This window comes from Aegilops tauschii, chromosome 7 (genome assembly GCF_002575655.3).
Source record: "Aegilops tauschii subsp. strangulata cultivar AL8/78 chromosome 7, Aet v6.0, whole genome shotgun sequence".
NCBI classification, from domain to species: Eukaryota; Viridiplantae; Streptophyta; class Magnoliopsida; order Poales; family Poaceae; genus Aegilops; species Aegilops tauschii.
Window position 1 is genome coordinate 133,619,556 of NC_053041.3, and position 20,734 is coordinate 133,640,289.

At 42.7% G+C, this 20,734-nt stretch overlaps 1 protein-coding gene across 1 annotated transcript; it reads right to left on the minus strand.

Annotated features, from left to right (window-relative positions):
- Positions 1 to 873: 873 nt before the first annotated feature.
- LOC109739109 (uncharacterized) lies at positions 874 to 5,915 on the minus strand. The gene is made up of 7 exons (XM_020298196.4): positions 5,467 to 5,915; positions 4,190 to 4,247; positions 3,202 to 3,282; positions 3,061 to 3,096; positions 2,415 to 2,654; positions 2,198 to 2,336; positions 874 to 1,656 (listed from the first exon to the last, which is right to left on the minus strand). Exons 1-7 carry the CDS (start codon positions 5,643 to 5,645, stop codon positions 1,175 to 1,177), a joined length of 1,215 nt encoding a protein of 404 aa, XP_020153785.1. The 5' UTR covers positions 5,646 to 5,915; the 3' UTR covers positions 874 to 1,174.
- Positions 5,916 to 20,734: the final 14,819 nt, after the last annotated feature.

The window sequence follows — 20,734 nt, forward strand, 5'->3', positions numbered from 1 at the left end:
AGAGAATTACACTGTTTCAGCCAGGGCAAGCAGAGCCTCCCCGAACGAGACTGACTGACTGAGCAGTGACCACCCATGTGCTGCCAGCGTTAGTTATATCAAAGTTTATATTCGATCTGGACAACTGTTGTGGGACATGCAGAGTGGTCAAAAATCTCTTTCCGTCTTTCCAGCAAAGAACATGCAACAAAATGCTCCAAGCAGCTAAGTCAAAAAGGCTCTGCCTGCAGAGCCTAATTTCCAGGCTTGGATGTTCCTGAAGAATTCGTTTTTTCTAAAGTAGATACGGTACCTGGCATACTCCATTGGAAACTCGGTGGAAAACACGGTTAGAAAAAAGATATAGAAGGAACTAGAGCTCGAGAAAAATGCTCGCAAGTTTCTGTAACTTCGGCATAGAGAGTGGGCTGTTTCCGAGGAAACCGGACAGTCAGAGTAGTAGTACTCCATAAGACGATCTCAATGGTCAAAAAAGTTGTTGTGCATCGAATAATTTAGCCTTTCCAACAAAGAAATGAGTGAGCAAGGACCGAATGAGTTTTACAGATTCTTAAATTAGCGAAATTATCTTCAAGATCATGTCGTGAAAAGACAAAAGAGATACGGAAGTGCCGTCGCTGGACAAATAATCCTCATCTGAACCAGTAAGCAACACCTATGATAGCACATGGTGAAGTAGAACCACAACACTGAACATAAATGCTGAGTCAAAGATATGAAAGAAACATCCCAGGTACCAAGAGCACATTAATAATGAATAACACCCGCAAAAAAAATAATGAATAGACCACAAAGTTATTTATGGAACAGTGATAATAACAGCGAAACGCTAAGCAGCAGCATAGGTTCAAAAGAAAAAAAAAATGGTTCTCCTGATAGTTAGCTTAGGTCATATTAGACATAAATAAACTTACAAGGCAATAATAATGCAGTCCCTTCCCTATATTGTTAGCACACCTTAACAGCTTTGCTAGAACCTATGCCAACTCCCTTCTAACATACACCAGTAAAATATACATAGGATATGTACATCCTCTTGCCAAAAGGCATAAAAAGAAACATCTAATAAGTCAAATATTGAGGGAACTTACATAGCTGAAAAGCTTGCTCATAATCGGTATTTAACATATTGCCTCCATTATATACAAAAACTCTTCTTTGCAGCAAACACAAACTATAGCCTTGAACGGCGGAGGTACTTGATGGGATTGAACGGACCCAGCTGCCGTGCAGAAGCCAGCGTTGGTCGTCCATTTGGAGACACTGTTGGCTTGATGTCCCATCCTTCAACATTTTTAGGAACACAGACATCAAACATAATTTGGCCAAGGACTCCTTGAGGCTCCATCCTGGCTGGATAGGGTAGTGACCGTTTCTGCTCCTCAACAAGAGAATCTGGTTCCCTAGAATCATGATGGTCCTTTGAACTTGGCAAGAAGAAATGGTCGCTGGGACTGTTGGCTACCCTTCTCAGGCTCTCATTTGAATTGGCGGCCACATTGTGTAGATTGCACACACAGTGCGCTATCTTGTACTCCTGATCCCATGCAGCACTGGTGCCCTTCAGCTGGCTTCTGTGGCAGAAGGTGACAAGAGCTTTCTTCAGTATATCATCTACAGCAGTTCTGTATTCCGCTTCATGCAACTTGTAATGGCCTGCAGGATATATATAAAAAATTGGTTGTGAATGAAATCTGCAATGATGACTCCCAGCAGAGAAGATATCAAGGATTTAAATGATGGAACTTAACATAAATAACCAAATATGTAGCTTTGTAATATTAAACTCTGAGATAATATTGTATTCGCCCTCATGACAAGGAGTATAAACATTCAATCAAATAGTCAGATCAAACACTTGAGCTTAGTATTGTCTTCTTCGATAAATTAGAAATTCTAAAATGGATGGAAAATATTGTTAGGCAAGATGATGCAAATGCTTGATCCATTGTCTTCTACTGTCATCTAGGTCTCTAAGACCTAAGCGTATAGACATGAAGTTGTTTTCATATCTGTCGGACAATCTCTGCAATTAACAAATCCAAATATGATATTAATGAAGGTCTTGGAATGGAAACCGCCATGACAATAATTGTGCAAATACATGTTTCTACTAGTAATATATTTCACATTTTAAGTTAGTACTCGGTAATCCTATCTAATAAAACCAGACACTGCAGATAAAATGAAGGCGTACCAACATGAGGGGAATCACTCCACTTGATTACTTTAACATCTGTGCCTAGCTCGACCAAACGCCTGGCGAAACCACAGACAACATGGCATGGAGCAAGATCATCGCCTTCCGAGCAAAATATAAGAACTGAACCCAACCCCTGGATGAACAGTTAAAAGTTAATTGGTGTGGCTAGTGAAGATGATCTGCAAAAATCACAAAGGCAAACCAGACTTACTGCTGATGAGTATAGCGTGTGCCAATATTCTGCACGCTGAGCTTCAATTCTGCTTGGGAAGAGAGTATCCATTCCAGATGCCAAAGCCTTTGCCATCAAGGAACGTAGCATGGATGGTTGAGCTGAAGCGCCAATCACAGGATTTTGAAGAAACTGTGTGCCCACATCGCTCAAAAAATCCACTGGACCAGAGTCATAAATTTGGCCAGAGATACAGTTTCTAACTAACCGATAGTCCTTCTACATAATGGAAAATTTACATCAATAATGTTTAAGATGTTTGCCAACAAATCCTCAGCTGATAATATGCTAAGTCAAAACATGATGAAAATGGCAAAGAAAATGAGGACTTAAACATAGAATGATGATGAGAGACTTCCAAGTATGTTCAAGAGATCGAATATATGCAGCTGAAAACATGCCTAGTCAGAACATAATGACAACATAATGACAATGTCTTAGAAAACAACTTCAACAGAATGAGCAAATTGCTACACAGTACATGCAAATGGAAGAAAACAAAACCTAGTATATGCACTTCACAATTGACATAGATATGGTTTTTAAATAGGTTCCCATTATCCTTGCAACAAAGAGAAATGTATATGTAAACTTCAGGAGAAGAGAAAGGATAGAAAAAACATACCACCGTTGCATCTCCTTCACATCTTCCGTCTAGTAACTGCGAAACCAATCAAGTTTAGTCATTTAAACTGTGAAAGGGGATAGGCAAATAGATGATATGTACGATGAGGTGGCAAAAAGGAAGAACTGAACAAGCATGCACCTGAATAACCTTGTACATGCATCCCTTTGAGCCACCAGAAAAAGAAGCAAGCACAGTTGGCAATGGCTTTACTTTCAATTCCTGAAACGCCAGCATTTCACATAGTTAAAAGCAAAAATTATAAAAATAATTAACTGCAACCAAGTGGAAAGATAGTAAACAGAAGTCCCATTCCACGAGAGCTTATATGCATTCTTCTAAACAATACAGAAAGTTTATAATATGTCAATATGCAAATATTTCAGACTCTAAACCAGCAAGAAGATTATGTAGAGGTTGCCGCTTGGACACAAAGTATAAAATAAATGGAAAGGGGTGAAGGGTCAAACTCTAACTTCATGCGTTCTGCCAGGGGTTCTTACATCTATACATTTTTTGTATATAAATCATTTGGATGATTAAGGAGCAAAAAGAGAAAGTCACATGTGTATCACTCCCTCCTTCTCAAAATGTTGGGCGTATTAGGTATTAGCACGAAAATTAACCCATTGATTCTTACGTGAGCCATCGCACAGAGGTAACTGAAAGAAAACGGTGGAGCATGCACGATCTCCTTTGTCCCACTCTTTGTTGACCGATCCAATCTCAAACGATGAAAGGTAACCGCACTAGATGCTCGTACGTGCTTTCTTTTTTTCCACAAAAGTAGCTAATCGTTGGTGAGGCTGTAACTGTGCGTCCTATATTATGGAATTGCATGCAGAATTTAATACGCCCAAGATTTTGGGAAGCAGGGAGTACAAAATAGTGTCAGTGCTGGAGTAGGCTAAATACAACATGATCATTGACTAAAACAACAAGTAACATAGTTACTTACTCCCTCCGACCGGAAATACTTGTCGAAGAAATGGATGTATATATACATTTCTCCGACAAGTATTTCCGGGCGGAGGGAGTATTATTTTCTTCATTTGAACAATAGAGTTGTTAATGCTTACTATACAACATGGTATTTGTGGAGTACAACAACCAAGAAAAAAAGATGTACCTTTGCCAGCTCACTAATAACACCACATGCCAATGTTGCTGCTTTCTCAGAGAGATACCTGGAAGAAGAAAAGAATCAGTATAGCGCCATTAGGTGTAAATAGGAACCTAACGGTGCAGACTGCAGAAGACCCCATATGCAAGTTTACACCATAGCCCTTCAAGTATAAGATAAGTAGATAACTGAAGCACGATGCAAGGAACTCCATTGCTAGTGACCTAGTGTTACAATGGTACTCACTCAAGTGTCATTGTAGGTGAAATACCCTGCTGAATGAAGCCTATAGCTCTACCAGCAACAGATGATGCTGATGAAGACCCTCTACCTCCAGCAACATCTGATTTGATGCACTTAATTTGCTAATGCTATTCAATAAAATTACTCTGAGGTCTCTACACAAACTACATAAATGACTACCAAGCTTGCAGATGCACAAACTGTGTTCAGGCAACAAAACTCTGGATGAATGTACCAAACATTCTTAACATATTGAAGCAATCCATATGTTATTTTAGCTCCTTTTGCTAGTTCAACATACTAGTAGTTTCAGAAGGTTCAATATTCTTGTGTTTCATTTTACTTACTACTAAAATTGATACCTTCAATTTTTCGCATCCTCAATTGCACAAAAATCCAAGTACCACAATGCAAAACCTTCCATTATCCTCCAATAAATATAGCTTTACCAAATCTCAAAGCCTAACCAAACCCCAAACACACAAGATCGCTAAGACGCTAACCGCTCGCATGCTGCAGGTACGTAGGTATATTTACCAAAAAGCGCACAAAGCGACAAGATAAACCATGCAAAATATAGAAGAGTATAAATTGCACAGTTACAGAGATTCTCAAACTAAGAGAACTAGTAACATGCAGTGATGAATCGAGTGACCGATCGAACACTGCCCATCAACTAATCGAACTCCAGAGAAATTTTCATAACAAGCTAAACCTGAAGGATAAAGCCTCGTCCCCAATGATTCGGGTAGACACAAAATGAGCGACCAATCTCAAATCAAGCCTAACCGCAGCTACGAAATCAATGACCAATCCCAGAATCTCTAAAATTAAACCTAACCGCAGCTACAGCATCAGTGACCAATCTCAGAATCTCTAAAATTAAACTTAACCGCATCAATGACCATGAGGCCGCAGAGCTACAGGCGGCCACTTCTACGAGCCCGGACGTGCAACAGATCTCCCGAATTTAACGGCTAGCACAAGCAACAAGTGGAAAGGAGCGAGGGAGGGAGGATGGGGGAAGCAGCGCCACTCACAGCGATACGAGGTCGGGGTGGCAGACGAGGCAGCGCCAGCCGAGCGAGGCGTAGAGCTCGACGAACGGCCGCAGCTGCGCCTCGTCGCTCCACACCCACGCGAACACGACCACGACGCCCCGCGCCCCCGACGGCGGCGCGGGCGCCCAGTAGAAGCGGCCGCCGCAGCCGGGCCACATGGCCACCAGCCGCCGCTCCTCCCACCCTCCCTCGCCGGACGGACCTAGGCGGCGAATCGGGGCGGCGGCAGGTGGGCGAGGGAGGGTTTGCGCTGCTGTCTCGCTGGGAAGGGGGACTAGCGGAGACGGGACGGGAACAGAAGAGGGAGATGGAGATGGCGGATCGGAAGGGAGGAGATGGGTCGCTTTGGCGTTTGGTTCGTCGCGGATTTGTTTATTTCTTTCTTTCTGTGTTTCCGTGAGCTTCTGCGCCTCCTTTTTTGCGGTTTCCGCACGAGTACGGGATTGGGTTTCTCGTCAGCGCATTTATTAAAGAAATGATTTTTGTGGTGATGGGTCAAAGCTATCCTACGCGGCTCGTAGGATAAAGATGAGGAATGCGTACGTACCCCGTGCACGTATAGAAATACAATTCAATAATGTTTCATGTAGGAGGGCCTGTCAAAAAAAAAGATTCTCAAAAAAAGAGTAGGAGGGCCTGTTTGAATGGGGTCATGGGGGCTATATTTTCAGAGATTTTTCATGTCTAGTTTTTTCTTTAAAAATGCTAGTACATATGTCCGTGCATTGCAACGAAAGAAAATGATAAACACGAACATGAATCGGTCAACTACATCCTTTGCATGGAGCCAAGGCCGCTATAATTACTCTATTATGTGTTACCAACAGGCTACTCACATAACATGAAAAGAACCATTTTTGAGTCAAATTAAGGGTTGGTCGTCTAGGCATGGATGAGAATCAAGGTAGATATTCTTGTCAAATTTGTAGAGGATCTGCTTGTAGTTGAAGAAAATGAGCGAGTTGGCCTTGGAGGTGTCAATGATCAGGGACGGAGCCAGTAAACATATTAAAGAGGGACCAATGGAAGAGATAAAATGTTAAGGGAGGAGCAAACATACAAATTTAGAACACTTTGAACTAACAATCTAAGGTTGTTTCAGAAAATAGATTGCCATGGGGCAGCCATGGCCCTAGCTCGCCCCCATGCTTCGTCACTGCCAATGATCCGCTCGTACGTGGCCTTTCATAAGTCGGTGTGGCCAGTCCTTTGAGGCAGGACGCTATAACTAATCCACATAGCATTCCTGGTTAACCGTCACTTCTAGTCAATGTTTTAAATAGCGGGCTATGGAAAATAACGGCGGGCCTACAAATCAGCTATAGCAGGCTATTTATGAAGGCGACCATTTAGCAGCACCCTGTTGAAAAGGCTATAGCGGAGCTATAGTTGGCTATTTAAAACTATGCTCCTAGTTTGCTCGTCGACGCAACTCCTGACTGTGGCGCTCATGTCATTCATGTTGGCGCTGTAGAAGTGCATGCTCTAGCCAATGCAACCAAAAGACCGATCTGATGGAAGAGACTAGGCAGCACATTGTACGTCAACACTCCCCCTCACGTGTGGCTCTCTCGGGCCTAAACGTGGACCGAAAGTGGGCTGCAATATAATTGCGCCAGCCGGGTCTTGAACTCAAGACCTCTTGGCTCTGATATCATATAGAAATGCATGCTCTAGCCAATGCAATCAAAAAACCAAAAAACCAGCGTGAATATTTAAGAACATAGTGCAACGTCGGATTTATAATATTTTTTGAACCTTTTAAAAAATATGAATTGCCGAATATTCTTGGAAACATGAACATTTTTTTAATTACGAACAATGCTTTTAATATTCCATCCATTTTGGAAAAAATATGAACAAAATTTGAAACAACATCATTCTCTGAAGACATGAAACTTTTATCAAAACCCAATTATTTTTTAATTTTTCACCGACTTTTGAAAAAAAACATGTTTTAAACATTCAGAATAATTTTATAAAATGAGTTTTTAAACGCAGACATTATTTTGAATCTGTGAATATTTTACTAAAATAATAATATATTTTAAATTTCGAATAATTTTTAAATACATGTTTTTAAATCCCAAACAATTTTGGAATATTTATGAATTTGAAAGAAAAATTGAAATGAGAAAATAAATTAATGTTCCAAGCATCTTTAAAAAAGGGGAAGACAATATTGTAATTCGAACATTTTTCGAAAATTTGACAAAAAAATAAATTCTGAACCTTTTTGAAAAATTTGAATTACAAAATAATGTAAACAAATTATTGGACAGAAAAACAAAATGGGTCGGCCCAGTCTTGGATGCCCTGTGCAAACTCCGACTATTTGTAGCACCGGGCGGGAAATAAGCTTTTTCAGCTACATTGGCAGGCAAATAAGTGGGCTGGATTCGCTGGGCCATGGCATGTGCGGGGCAAGTACGAAATTTCTAGATTGCTAAAAAAACAGACGGACGCACAAAAATTTAGTACCACCTAGAGATAGAAAAATAATTTTCGACGGTGAACGACTGAAAAAATCGGAGAAACGCACATTGCTTTATTAGTAGGTGCACATATGCCCGTGCGCTGCAACGGGAGAGTTAATTGGTGTGTCCATCGAAATAACCATCAACACGGCGGAAGAACATCCGAATGGTGCCAACATAAATTCATGTAAGTAGTACTACATTAAGAAGCATGTTACAGATACAATACTTTTGATATGGTTTTCATATGACGATTAAAGAGCCTCATACCACGACATTATTTTTATGTTGAAAGAATGTTTGAAATTTGCACCGTGAAAAGATCTTTAAAAAGGGTTTTCTTAAACGCGTTTTACACCATCTCTTCATATATAACGCATTTTGCAAGATAATATCATATAGAATCTATATATTTTGAGCGATTTTCACATATAACATATTAAATTTGGAGTTATCGTTTAAAAGATATGATAATTTCAACAAATACTGGAATCTGCATAAAATAAAAAAAGGTAAAAAAAAGTAGCTGGGCCAAGATAATATCATACTATAGATATTCGTGGAGAAAAGGCAGCAAAAAAGAGTAAGAACCTGGGATCAAACCCAGCTCTCCCAGATAGGAGAGCAACACCCTAGCCAGTAGGCTGCTTGTGTAGTTGTGATAATGTCAGGGCCTAGCCAGTGGCGGAGCTACCCAGAAATTGTTGGGCGGGCCAAGGAAGCCCAACCTGAAGAAAACGCAGATTTTTTCTCTCAACAAGGCCCAGTTTTCCATATACTCTTCAGTGTTTGGACCATGGGCTGGACGGGCCATGGCCCATCGGTCCTTGGTGTAGCTCCGCCAGTGGGCCTAGCTGTAAATGATCCTAATGCAACCGGCGGTCACCTAATAAAAAAGAATTATTTTTGTCACTTACGGGTGGCATTGGTGGGTAATTTCTATCAACTTTAGGGGTAATTTTCGTGACGTACGACCAGAAGCAGTAGACACTTTATTATTAGGGAAAAATAGATTGGAGTTGCTTTTTTGCACTTCCATGAGGACATCTAGTTAGGCAGTCAGAGCCTGCCTCACATCACTGGCATTTGTTCATCCGTAGATCCAAACATCACAGATGGTTGTTTGACGCTGCATGGGTACAATTGACATCACCGCCCCCTGCACTAGTCCGCATGGTCGAGGTCGCTGATGCCTTCCAGAATCCAGGAGGATTTGGGAATGATGTTGTCGACACTTTTAGTGAGTGGAACTATGTTGTCGTGTGTATGAGCAATATTATTCCAGTCCATGACTAGGCTATTCTCCGGGACAGGCCAATCAATACTAATTGCTAGGCCAACGAGAAAGCCGCCAAACCAAACAAGGCATATACTAATTGCTCTAGGCTTAAGTAGTAGAGCAATTTATTGTTTCCACGAGGGCTATACCTCGCTTTTTGTCACACGTACCATGGCTATATATGGGAAATAAGGAGTTGACCTATTACTTCATTGAAGAAGCTTGACGTTGTTTTGTGTGATAAGGACATGATTGGTCCCGAGGAACTTTCGTCTCCCCTTTAGTTATATCAGTGTGCTTAGAAGTTTATGTAATGTACTTGTCTAAACAAAACTTTGTTTTATGTAGGATAAAATTGAAAACAATTTTTTTATTGCTCGACTGACACTTGTGATTATCCACTCTTTGGTTAAACTATTGTGAAGATTGTTGGGATATCAGCTGATGGTCATACCATGGAGGTGCTCATGAGTGTTGGTGTTGATATGTTTGTGCCCAAGGGGATTAAGATTCTCGGGTCTATGATTCACGAGGTCATCAAAGAAGAAGAACACCATGGGCTAGTGCAATCTAACTTGCTTTTGCGATGGAGGAAATAATGTTGAACTCATTGATCTATATTTTCTTTAGTATGCCTTGACGTGTTGTTTTGTCTAATTGAGATTATCCATGACTCGATGGAATTGAAATAATACTTGATCTACAATATTTTTTAAAGGCCTCAATGGAATAAATGGCATCCATATTTCTCCCTTTTCACTTTGATGAACAAATATAAAAAACAATAGATGCATATTTTTTGGAGTTTAATCGGGTGTGTGTTTTGCCTTATGCATTAGACACAAGTGTGAGTTGCTTGAGATTTTCTAAACAAATTTAGAGTTCATATTTAAGATGGTACTCCAAAATAGTTCCTTGCATTTATAAACCTCCATAAATAATCAATGTAATATATGTAATTCATTTCTTATGTAATGATATTCTCCCGCTTGTTCATTCATAACCATTATCTTGTTAAAATATAGATACATAATATTCCTTGTTTAATATTAAATATTGGTCAAAGACAGGTGGTAGAGACCATGTACTTGGCCTCCGTGATATGTATCATAAAGTTAATTCATGAGCTAACAAAAAAGTAGAAATAGTTTAGAACATCTCACGCAAATTAGAAAGATCTCACCGTCACCTTCACGACCCTTAATTAAGAAATCATTTCCAGTGGGCACAGTATGATATAATACAATCTATTATATAGTCATGCTCCTCGGTGATTTCAACAGAGAGCCTCACGGTCCACATACGCCACTCAGTTCAATCCCTTATGCCCCGCGCCATCGACCACAATAACCTCTCCTCTTCAACCCATCAATGTCCCATGCCCAAAGTTGCTGCCATGGTAGTAAACTGGGAAGGTGAAATGTTCAAGACAATGAATGTTGTTTTGGTGAAGTTTATATTGAAACCAGTGGTGGTAGAGAAGTTGTCAAGTATTTCCTTAACGTTGGATGCAACATTATCATCGGCCATAGCAATGATCAATATATCATATGCGCGCGTGTTGCAGAACGAGGCAATTAAGGGACGGGTTTAGTGGGTGAGAGAGCAACCAAGTGTTTTCATGCATGCATGATCATGCATTGTAGTATGTTAGCAACAATTGCAAATAGAGACTTAGACTACTACGTGTTTTTCTTTCCCCTCTCGCAAGGCAACTAGGGAAAAGCCTTTCTCCCCTCGATCTTTGTCGGCGAGCTAGTGGATTTGCCTCCCCTCTGGTTGTTGCTCCAACAGCTGGTGGCAGGGAGGGGAATCCTGGCGCCCTCAGCTCAGTCTAGTAGATAGGTAGGATTTTAGTTCTCCAAAGGGTCGCGTTGGGCTGGATCCTGGATGGCGAGCTTCTTCTTTGAGCCAGTCTTCCAGGATTTGATCCTTCTCAAGTTTGTCCATCGGGGACGGATTAGATAGATCCTCGATGTAGATTTATGTGAGCATTAACATCAGCAGCAGCAGCAGCAGAGTAGAGAAAATGTGGTGATACGTCTCCAACGTATCTATAATTTATGAAGTATTCATGCTATTTTATTATCATTCTTGGATGTTTTACAATCATTTTATAGCAACTTTATATCATTTTTTGGGACTAACCTATTGACCCAGTGAGGGAGTCCTGGATTAGGGGGTCCCCGGGCGTCCGGGCTATGTGACGTGGGCCGGACTGGTGGGCCGTGAAGATACAAGATAAAAGGCTTTCCCCCGTGTCCGGATGGGACTCTCCTTTGCGTGGATGGCAAGCTTGGTGTTCGGATATGAAGATTCCTTTCTCTGTAAACCGACTCTGTATAACCCTAGGCCCCTCCGGTGTCTATATAAACCGGAGCGTTTAGTCCGTAGAGGCAATCACAATCATACAGGCTAGACATCTAGGGTTTAGCCATTACGATCTCGAGGTAGATCAACTCTTGTAACCCCTATACTCATCAAAGTCTATCAATCAGGAAGTAGGGTATTACTTCCATTAAGAGAGCCCGAACCTGGGTAAACATCGTGTCCCCTGCCTCCTGTTACCTTCGATCCTCAGACGCACAGTTCCGGACCCCCTACCCGAGATCGACCGGTTTTGACACCGACATTGGTGCTTTCATTGAGAGTTCCTCTGTGCTGTCGACGGAAGGATCGATGGCTCGTTCGATCATCCACAACGATGCCGTCTCGAGGGAGACTTTCCTCCCCGGCCAAATTTTCATATTCGGCGGCTTCGCACTGCGTGCCAACTCGACTGGCCACCTTGAGCAGATCAACAACTACGCCCCTGGTCATCAGATCAGTTTTGGAAATCTGAACTATGTCGCTGATATCCGAGGAGACTTGATCTTCGGAGGGTTCGCGACCCTGACCGCCGCTCTGGCCTTAGATCCAGAGCAGACTACCAGGTCCGAAGACGGGAGTTTAGAGCCCGCCGGACTCTCTGCAGTTATGGAACTTGTTACCGGAGATCCGGAGGGGACTGCGTCATCGGCAAACCCGAAGACGAACCGGGCTCCCCTTGTCGCTAAAGTGTCGGACTCTCCCTCGGACTTCAAATCCGGACTCTCGAGGTCCGCGTCAAATGGGCGCGTCCAGGAGGCTCTCACCCCGGTCAGCCCTGCGGACTCTCGTTTCTCTATCCAAACCCCGCTCCTAAACGAGGCTCTGGACTTAATGCGATCCCTCACCATTACAGAGGAATCGCTTCCGAATTATGCCCAGCCCGGATTAGGGGCTGAGAGCGGGGAATTTTACGTCCCACCCACCACCCACTTCATAGCCACCGTCGAAGATTTAACCGACATGCTGGACTACGCCTCCGAAGACATCGACGGCATGGACGACGATGCCGGAGACGAATAAGGCCAAGACCCTCCATTTACCGGACGTTGGACGGCCACCTCCACATATGACGTGTACATGGTAGACACACCCAAAGAGGATGACAACGACGGCAAGAAGGATCCGAAACGTTTGGAGGCAAAACAATAAGCCCCTATCTTTCTATGTGTTCGGTTGAAATGTTTTGCTCATGTGTATGCGATGAGTGTTAGCAATCATAGAAGACTATATGATGGTTGAGTATGTGGAGCTCTTACTTAAACTTTGTTGAATAATTTGAATTAAATTCTTGGTGACTGAGAACATAGGTTGTTGAGTTTCAAGAGAATTCATTGTTTGAACCTTAACATGTGAATCAGTTGCCACTATAACATGAGAAGTTTTATAAGAAAGAATTGTTGTTATGATGCTAGGAAAAGTGATTGAAATTGTCATTGATCAAACTTATGCACTTTGCTAGCATTCACACTTCACAAATTATTTCTTTTATCATTTACCTACTCGAGGACGAGTAGGAATTAAGCTTGGGGATGCTGATACGTCTCCAACGTATCTATAATTTATAAAGTATTCATGCTGTTTTATTATCATTCTTGGATGTTTTATAATCATTTTATAGCAACTTTACATCATTTTTTCGGACTAACCTATTGACCCAGTGCCCAGTGCCAGTTGCTGTTTTTTGCTTGTTTTTTACATCGCAGGAAATCAATATCAAACAGAGTCCAAACACCGCGAAACTTGCTAGAGATTTTTTATGGACCAGAACACCCAAGATGGGCCAGAGCAGCACCTGGGGGTGCCCCGAGGGGGGCACAACCCACCAGGGCGCGCCTGGGGGCCCAGGCGCGCCCAGGTGGGTTGTGCCCACCTCGGTGGCCTCCCGCACCCCCTCTTTACCCTATAAATTTGTTGGTGAACGTAGCAGTAATTCAAAATTTTCTACGCATCACCAAAATCAATCTATGGAGTCATCTAGCAACGAGAGAGAGGAATGCATCTACATACCCTTGTAGATCGCGAGCGGAAGCGTTCAAGTGAACGGGGTTGATGGAGTCGTACTCGTCATGATCCAAATCACCGATGATCCTAGCGCCGAACGGACGGCACCTCCGCGTTCAACACACGTACGGAGCAGCGACGTCTCCTCCTTCTTGATCCAGCAAGGGGGAAGGAGAGGTTGATGGAGATCCAGCAGCACGACGGCGTGGTGGTGGAAGTAGCGGGGATCTCGGCAGGGCTTCGCTAAGCTCAGCGAGAGGGAGAGGTGTCACGGGAGGGAGAGGGAGGCGCCAGGGGCTGTGGTGTGGCTGCCCTCCCTCCCCTCCACTATATATAGGGGACCTGGGGGGGCGCTGGCCCCTGGGAGATCCAATCTCCAGGGGGGGCGGCGGCCAAGGGGGGGTGGCTTGCCCCCCAAGCCAAGTGGGGCGCCACCACCCCTAGGGTTTCCAACCCTAGGCGCAGGGGAAGGCCCAAGGGGGGCGCACCAGCCCACTAGGGGCTGGTTCCCTTCCCACTTCAGCCCATGGGGCCCTCCGGGATAGGTGGCCCCACCCGGTGGACCCCCGGGACCCTTCCGGTGGTCCCGGTATAATACCGGTGACCCCCGAAACTTTCCCGGTGGCCGAAACTGGACTTCCTATATATAATTCTTCACCTCCGGACCATTCCGGAACTCCTCGTGACGTCCGGGATCTCATCCGGGACTCCGAACAACTTTCGGATTTCCGCATACTAATATCTCTACAACCCTAGCGTCATCGAACCTTAAGTGTGTAGACCCTACGGGTTCGGGAGACATGCTGACATGACCGAGACGACTCTCCGGTCAATAACCAACAGTGGGATCTGGATACCCATGTTGGCTCCCACATGTTCCATGATGATCTCATCGGATGAAACACGATGTCGAGGATTCAATCAATCCCGTATACAATTCGCTTTGTCAATGGTATGTTACTTGCCCGAGATTCGATCGTCGGTATCCCAATACCTCGTTCAATCTCGTTACCGACAAGTCACTTTACTCGTACCGTAATGCATGATCCCGTGGCTAACTCCTTAGTCACATTGAGCTCATTATGATGATGCATTACCGAGTGGGCCCAGAGATACCTCTCCGTCATACGGAGTGACAAATCCCAGTCTCGATTCGTGCCAACCCAACAGACACTTTCGGAGATACCTGTAGTGCACCTTTATAGTCACCCAGTTACGTTGTGATGTTTGGTACACCCAAAGCATTCCTACGGTATCCGGGAGTTGCACAATCTCATGGTCTAAGGAAATGATACTTGACATTAGAAAAGCTCTAGCAAAACGAACTACACGATCTTGTGCTATGCTTAGGATTGGGTCTTGTCCATCACATCATTCTCCTAATGATGTGATCCCGTTATCAATCACATCCAATGTCCATGGTCAGGAAACTATAACCATCTATTGATCAACGAGCTAGTCAACTAGAGGCTTACTAGGGACATGTTGTGGTCTATGTATTCACACATGTATTACGGTTTCCAGTTAATACAATTATAGCATGAACAATAGACAATTATCATGAACAAGGAAATATAATAATAACCATTTTATTATTGCCTCTAGGGCATATTTCTAACAGTCTCCCACTTGCACTAGAGTTAATAATCTAGTTCACATCACCATGTGATTAACACTCAAAGTTCACATCGCCATGTGACTAATACCCAAGAGTTTACTAGAGTCAATAATCTAGTTCACATCACCATGTGATTAACACTCAATGAGTTTTAGGGTTTGATCATGTTATGCTTACGAGAGAGGTTTTTGTCAACGGGTCTGAACCTTTCAGATCCGTGTGTGCTTTACAAATCTCTATGTCATCTTGTAGATGCAGCTACCACGCGCTACTTGGAGCTATTCCAAATAACTGCTCTACTATACGAATCCGGTTTACTACTCAGAGTCATCCGGATTAGTGTCAAAGTTTGCATCGACGTAACCCTTTACGACAAACTCTTTTACCACCTCCATAATCGAGAAAATTCCTTAGTCCACTAGATACTAAGGACAAGTTTGACCGCCGTCATGTGATCCATTCCCGGATCACTATTGTACCCCTTGACTAACTCATGGCAAGGCACACTTCAGGTGCGGTACACAGCATAGCATATTGTAGAGCCTACGTCTAAAGCATAGGGGACGGCCTTCGTCCTTTCTCTCTCTTCTGCCATGGTCAGGTCTTGAGTCTTACTCAATACTCACACCTTGTAACACAGCCAAGAACTCCTTCTTTGCTGATCTATTTTGAACTCCTTCAAAATCTGGTCATGGTATGTATTCATTTGAAAGTACTATTAAGCGTTTTTATCTATCCTTATGGATCTTGATGCTCAATGTTCAAGTAGCTTAATCCAGGTTTTCCATTGAAAAACACTTTTCAAATAACCCTGTATGCTTTCCAGAAATTCTACATCATTTCTGATCAAAATATGTCAACAACATATACTCATCAGAAATTCTATAGTGCTCCCACTCACTTCTTTGGAAATACAAGTTTCTCATGAACTTTGTATAAACCCAAAATCTTTGATCATCTCATCAAAGCGTTCATTCCAACTCCGAGATGCTTACTCCAATCCTTAGAAGGATTGCTGGAGCTTTGCATACTTGTTAGCATCTTTCAGGATTGACAAAACCTTCTGGTTGTATCACATACAACCTTTCCTCAAGAAAATCATCGAGGAAACAATGTTTTGACATCCTATCTGCAAGATTTCATAAATAATGCAGTAACTGCTAATATAATTCTAACAGACTCTTAGCATCGCTACGAGTGAGAAAGTCTCATCGCAGTCAACTCCTTGAACTTGCTGGAAAACATCTTAACGACAAGTCGAGCTTTCTTAATGGTGACACTTACCATCATTGTCTGTCTTCCCTTTAAAATCCATCTGTACCCAACAGCCTTACGACCATCAAGTAGTTCTTTCAAAGTCTATACTTTGTTTTCATACATGGATCCTCTCTCAGGTTTTATGGCCTCGAGCCATTCGTCGGAATCCGGGCCCACCATCGCTTCTCCATAGCTCGTAGGTTCATTGTTGTATAGCAACATGACTTCCAAGACAGGATCACGTACCACTCTGAAGTAGCATGCATCCTTGTCGTCCTATGAGGTTTGGTAGTGACTTGATCCGAAGTTTCATGATACTATCATAAGCTTCCACTTCAATTGGTATAGGTGCCACAGGAACAACTTCCTGTGCCCTGCTACACACTAGTTGAAGTGACGGTTCAATAACCTCATCAAATCTCCACCATCCTCCCACTCAATTCTTTCGAGAGAAACTTTTCCTCGAGAAAGGACCTGTTTCTAGAAACAATCACTTTTGCTTCCAGATCTGAAATAGGAGGTATACCCAACTGTTTTGGGTATTCTATGAAGATGCATTTATCCGCTTTGGGTTCGAGCTTATCAGCCTGAAACTTTTTCACATAAGCGTCGCAGCCCCAAACTTTTAAGAGACGACAGCTTAGGTTTCTCTGAACCATAGTTCATACGGTGTCGTCTCAACGGAATTGCGTGGTGCCCTATTTAAAGTGAATGCGGTTGTCTCTAATGCCTAACCCATAAACGATAGTTGTAATTCGATAAGAGACATCATGGTATGCACCATATCCAATAGGGTGCAGTTATGATGTTCGAACACACCATCACAATATGGTGTTCCAGGTGGTATTAGTCATGAAATAATTTCCACAATTTCTTAATTGTGTGCCAAACTCGTAACTCAGATATCTCTATGATCATATCATAGACATTTTATCCTCTTGTCACGACGATCTTCAACTTCACTATGAAATTACTTGAACCTTTCAATAATTCAGACTTGTGTTTCATCAAGTAAATATTCTCAGCATCTACTCAAATCATCTGTGAAGTAAGAACATAACGATATCCACTGCATGCCTCAACACTCATTGGACTTGCACACATCAAATGTGTTACTTCTAGCAAGTTGCTCTCTTGTTCCATCTCACTGAAAACGAGGCCTTTCAGTCATCTTGCCCATGTGGTATGATTTGCATGTCTCAAGTGATTTAAAATCAAGTGAGTCCAAATGATCCATCTGTATGGAGTTTCTTCATGCGCATACACCAATAGACATGGTTCGCATGTCTCAATCTTTTCAAAAACGAGTGAGTCCAAAGATCCATCAACATGGAGCTTCTTCATGCGATTTATACCAATATGACTCAAATGGAAATGCCACAAGTATGTGGTACTATCATTACTATCTTATATCTTTTGGCATGGACATGTGTATCACTACGATCAAGATTCAATAAACCATTCACTTTAGGTGCAAGACCATTGAAGGTATTATTCAAATAGACAGAGTAACCATTATTCTCCTTTAATGAATAACCGTATTGCGATAAACATAATCCAATCATGTCTATGCTCAACGCAAACACCAAATAACAATTATTCAGGTTTAACCCTAATCTCGATGGTAGAGGGAGAATGTGATGCTTGATCACATCAACCTTGGAAACACTTCCAACACATATCGTCATCTCACCTTTAGCTAGTCTTCGTTTATTCTGCAGCTTTTATTTCGAGTTACTAACACTTAGCAACCGAACCGGTATCTAATACCCTGGTGCTACTAGGAGTACTAGTAAAGTACACATTAATATAATGTATATCCAATATACTTCTGTCGACCTTACCAGCCTTCTCATCTACGAAGTATCTAGGGTAGTTCTGCTTCAGTGACCGTTCCCCTCATTTCAGAAGTACTTAGTCTCGGGTTTGGGTTCAACCTTGGGTTTCTTCACTAGAGCAGCAACTGATTTGCCGTTTCATGAAGTATCCCTTCTTGCCCTTGCTCTTCTAGAAACTAGTGGTTTTACTAACCATCAACAATTAATGCTCCTACTTGATTTCTACTTTCGCGGTGTCAAACATCGCGACTTGCTCAAGGATCATCATGTCTATCCCTGATATGTTATAGTTCATCACGAAGCTCTAATAGCTTGGTGGCAGTGACTATGGAGAACCATCACTATCTCATCTGGAAGATTAACTCCCACTCAATTCAAGTGATTGTAGTACTCAGACAATCTGAGCACATGCTCAACGATTGAGCTTTTCTCCCTTAGTTTGCAGGATTAAGAAACTTGTCAGAGGTCTCATACCTCTTGACGTGGGCACTAGTCTGAAATCCCAATTTCAGTCTTTGGAACATCTCATATGTTCTGCGACGTTTCAAAACCGTCTTTGGTGCCACAATTTTAAACCGTTCAACATTACGCACTGAACTATCACGTAGTCATCAAAACGTGTATGTCAGATGTTCGCAACATCCACAAACGACGCTCTAGGTTCAGCACACCGAGCGGTGCATTAAGGACATAAGCCTTCTGTGCAGCAGTGAGGACAATCCTCAGTTTACGAACCCAGTCCGCATAATTGCTACTATCAACTTTCAACTAAATTTTCTCTAGGAACATATCTTAGTAGAACTAAAGCGTAAGCTACGACATTATTTGCAAAGACCTTTTGACTATGTTCATGATAATTAAGTTCATCTGATTATTTAATGAACTCCCACTCAGATAGACATCCCTCTAGTCATCTAAGTGATACATGATCCGAGTCAAACTAGGCCGTGTCCGATCATCATGTGAGATGGACTAGTCATCATCGGTGAACATCTCCATGTTGACCGCATCTTACTATACGACTCATGTTCGACCTTTCGGTCTCTTGTGTTCCGAGGCCATGTCTGTACATGCTAGGCTCGTCAAGTCAGCCTAAGTGTTCTGCTTGTGTTCCGAGGCCATGTCTGTACATGCTAGGCTCGTCAACACCCGTTGTATGCGAACGTTAGAATCTATCACACCCGATCATCACGTGGTGCTTCGAAACAACGAACCTTCGCAACGATGCACAGTTAGGGGGAACACATCTCTTGAAATTTTAGTGAGGGATCATCTTATTTATGCTACCGTCGTTCTAAGCAAATAAGATGTAAACATGACAAACATCACATGCAAATCATAAAGTGACATGATATGGCCAATATCATCTCGCGCCTTTTGATCTCCATCTTCGAGGCGCGGCATGATCACCTTCGTCACCGGCATGACACCATGATCTCCATCATCGTGTCTTCATGAAGTTGTCTCGCCAACTATTACTTCTACTACTATGGCTAACGGTTAGCAATAAAGTAAAGTAATTACATGGCGTTTTTCATTGACACACATGTCATACAATAAATTAAGACAACTCCTATGGCTCCTGCCGGTTGTCATACTCATCGACATGCAAGTCGTGATTCCTATTACAAGAACATGATCAATCTCATACATCACATATATCATTCATCACATCCTTTTGGCCATATCACATCACATAGCATACCCTGCAAAAACAAGTTAGACGTCCTCTAATTGTTGTTGCATGTTTTACGTGGCTGCTATGGGTTTCTAGCAAGAACGTTTCTTACCTACGCAAAAGCCACAACGGTGATATGCCAATTGCTATTTACCCTTCATAAGGACCCTCTTCATCGAATCTGATCAGACTAAAGTGGGAGAGACAGACACCCGCTAGCCACCTTATGCATCAAGTGCATGTCAGTCGGTGGAACCCGTCTCACGTAAGAGTACGTGTAAGGTCGGTCCGGGCCGCTTCATCCCACAATGCCGCCGAATCAAGATAAGACTAGTAACGGTAAGCAAATTGAACAAATCATCGCCCACAACTACTTTGTGTTCTACTCGTGCATAGAATCTACGCATAGACCTGGCTCATGATGCCACTGTTTGTGAACGTAGCAGTAATTCAAAATTTTCTACGCATCACCAAGATCAATCTATGGAGTCATCTAGCAACGAGAGAGAGGAGTGCATCTACATACCCTTGTAGATCGCGAGCGGAAGCGTTCAAGTGAACGGGGTTGATGGAGTTGTACTCGTCGTGATCCAAATCACCGATGATCCTAGCGCCGAACGGACGGCACCTCCGCGTTCAACACACGTACGGAGCAGCGACGTCTCCTCCTTCTTGATCCAGCAAGGGGGAAGGAGAGGTTGATGGAGATCCAGCAGCACGACGGCGTGG

Coding starts and splice junctions, on each gene's coding strand:
- LOC109739109 (XM_020298196.4), bottom strand. CDS start 5,645: ATGTGGCCCGGCTGCGGCGGCCGCTTCTACTGGGCGCCCGCGCCGCCG. Junction 4,248..5,466: donor CACCCCGACCTCGTATCGCT/GTGAGTGGCGCT, acceptor TTCTTCTTCCAG/GTATCTCTCTGAGAAAGCAG. Junction 2,655..3,060: donor GTGAAGGAGATGCAACGGTG/GTATGTTTTTTC, acceptor TCCATTATGTAG/AAGGACTATCGGTTAGTTAG.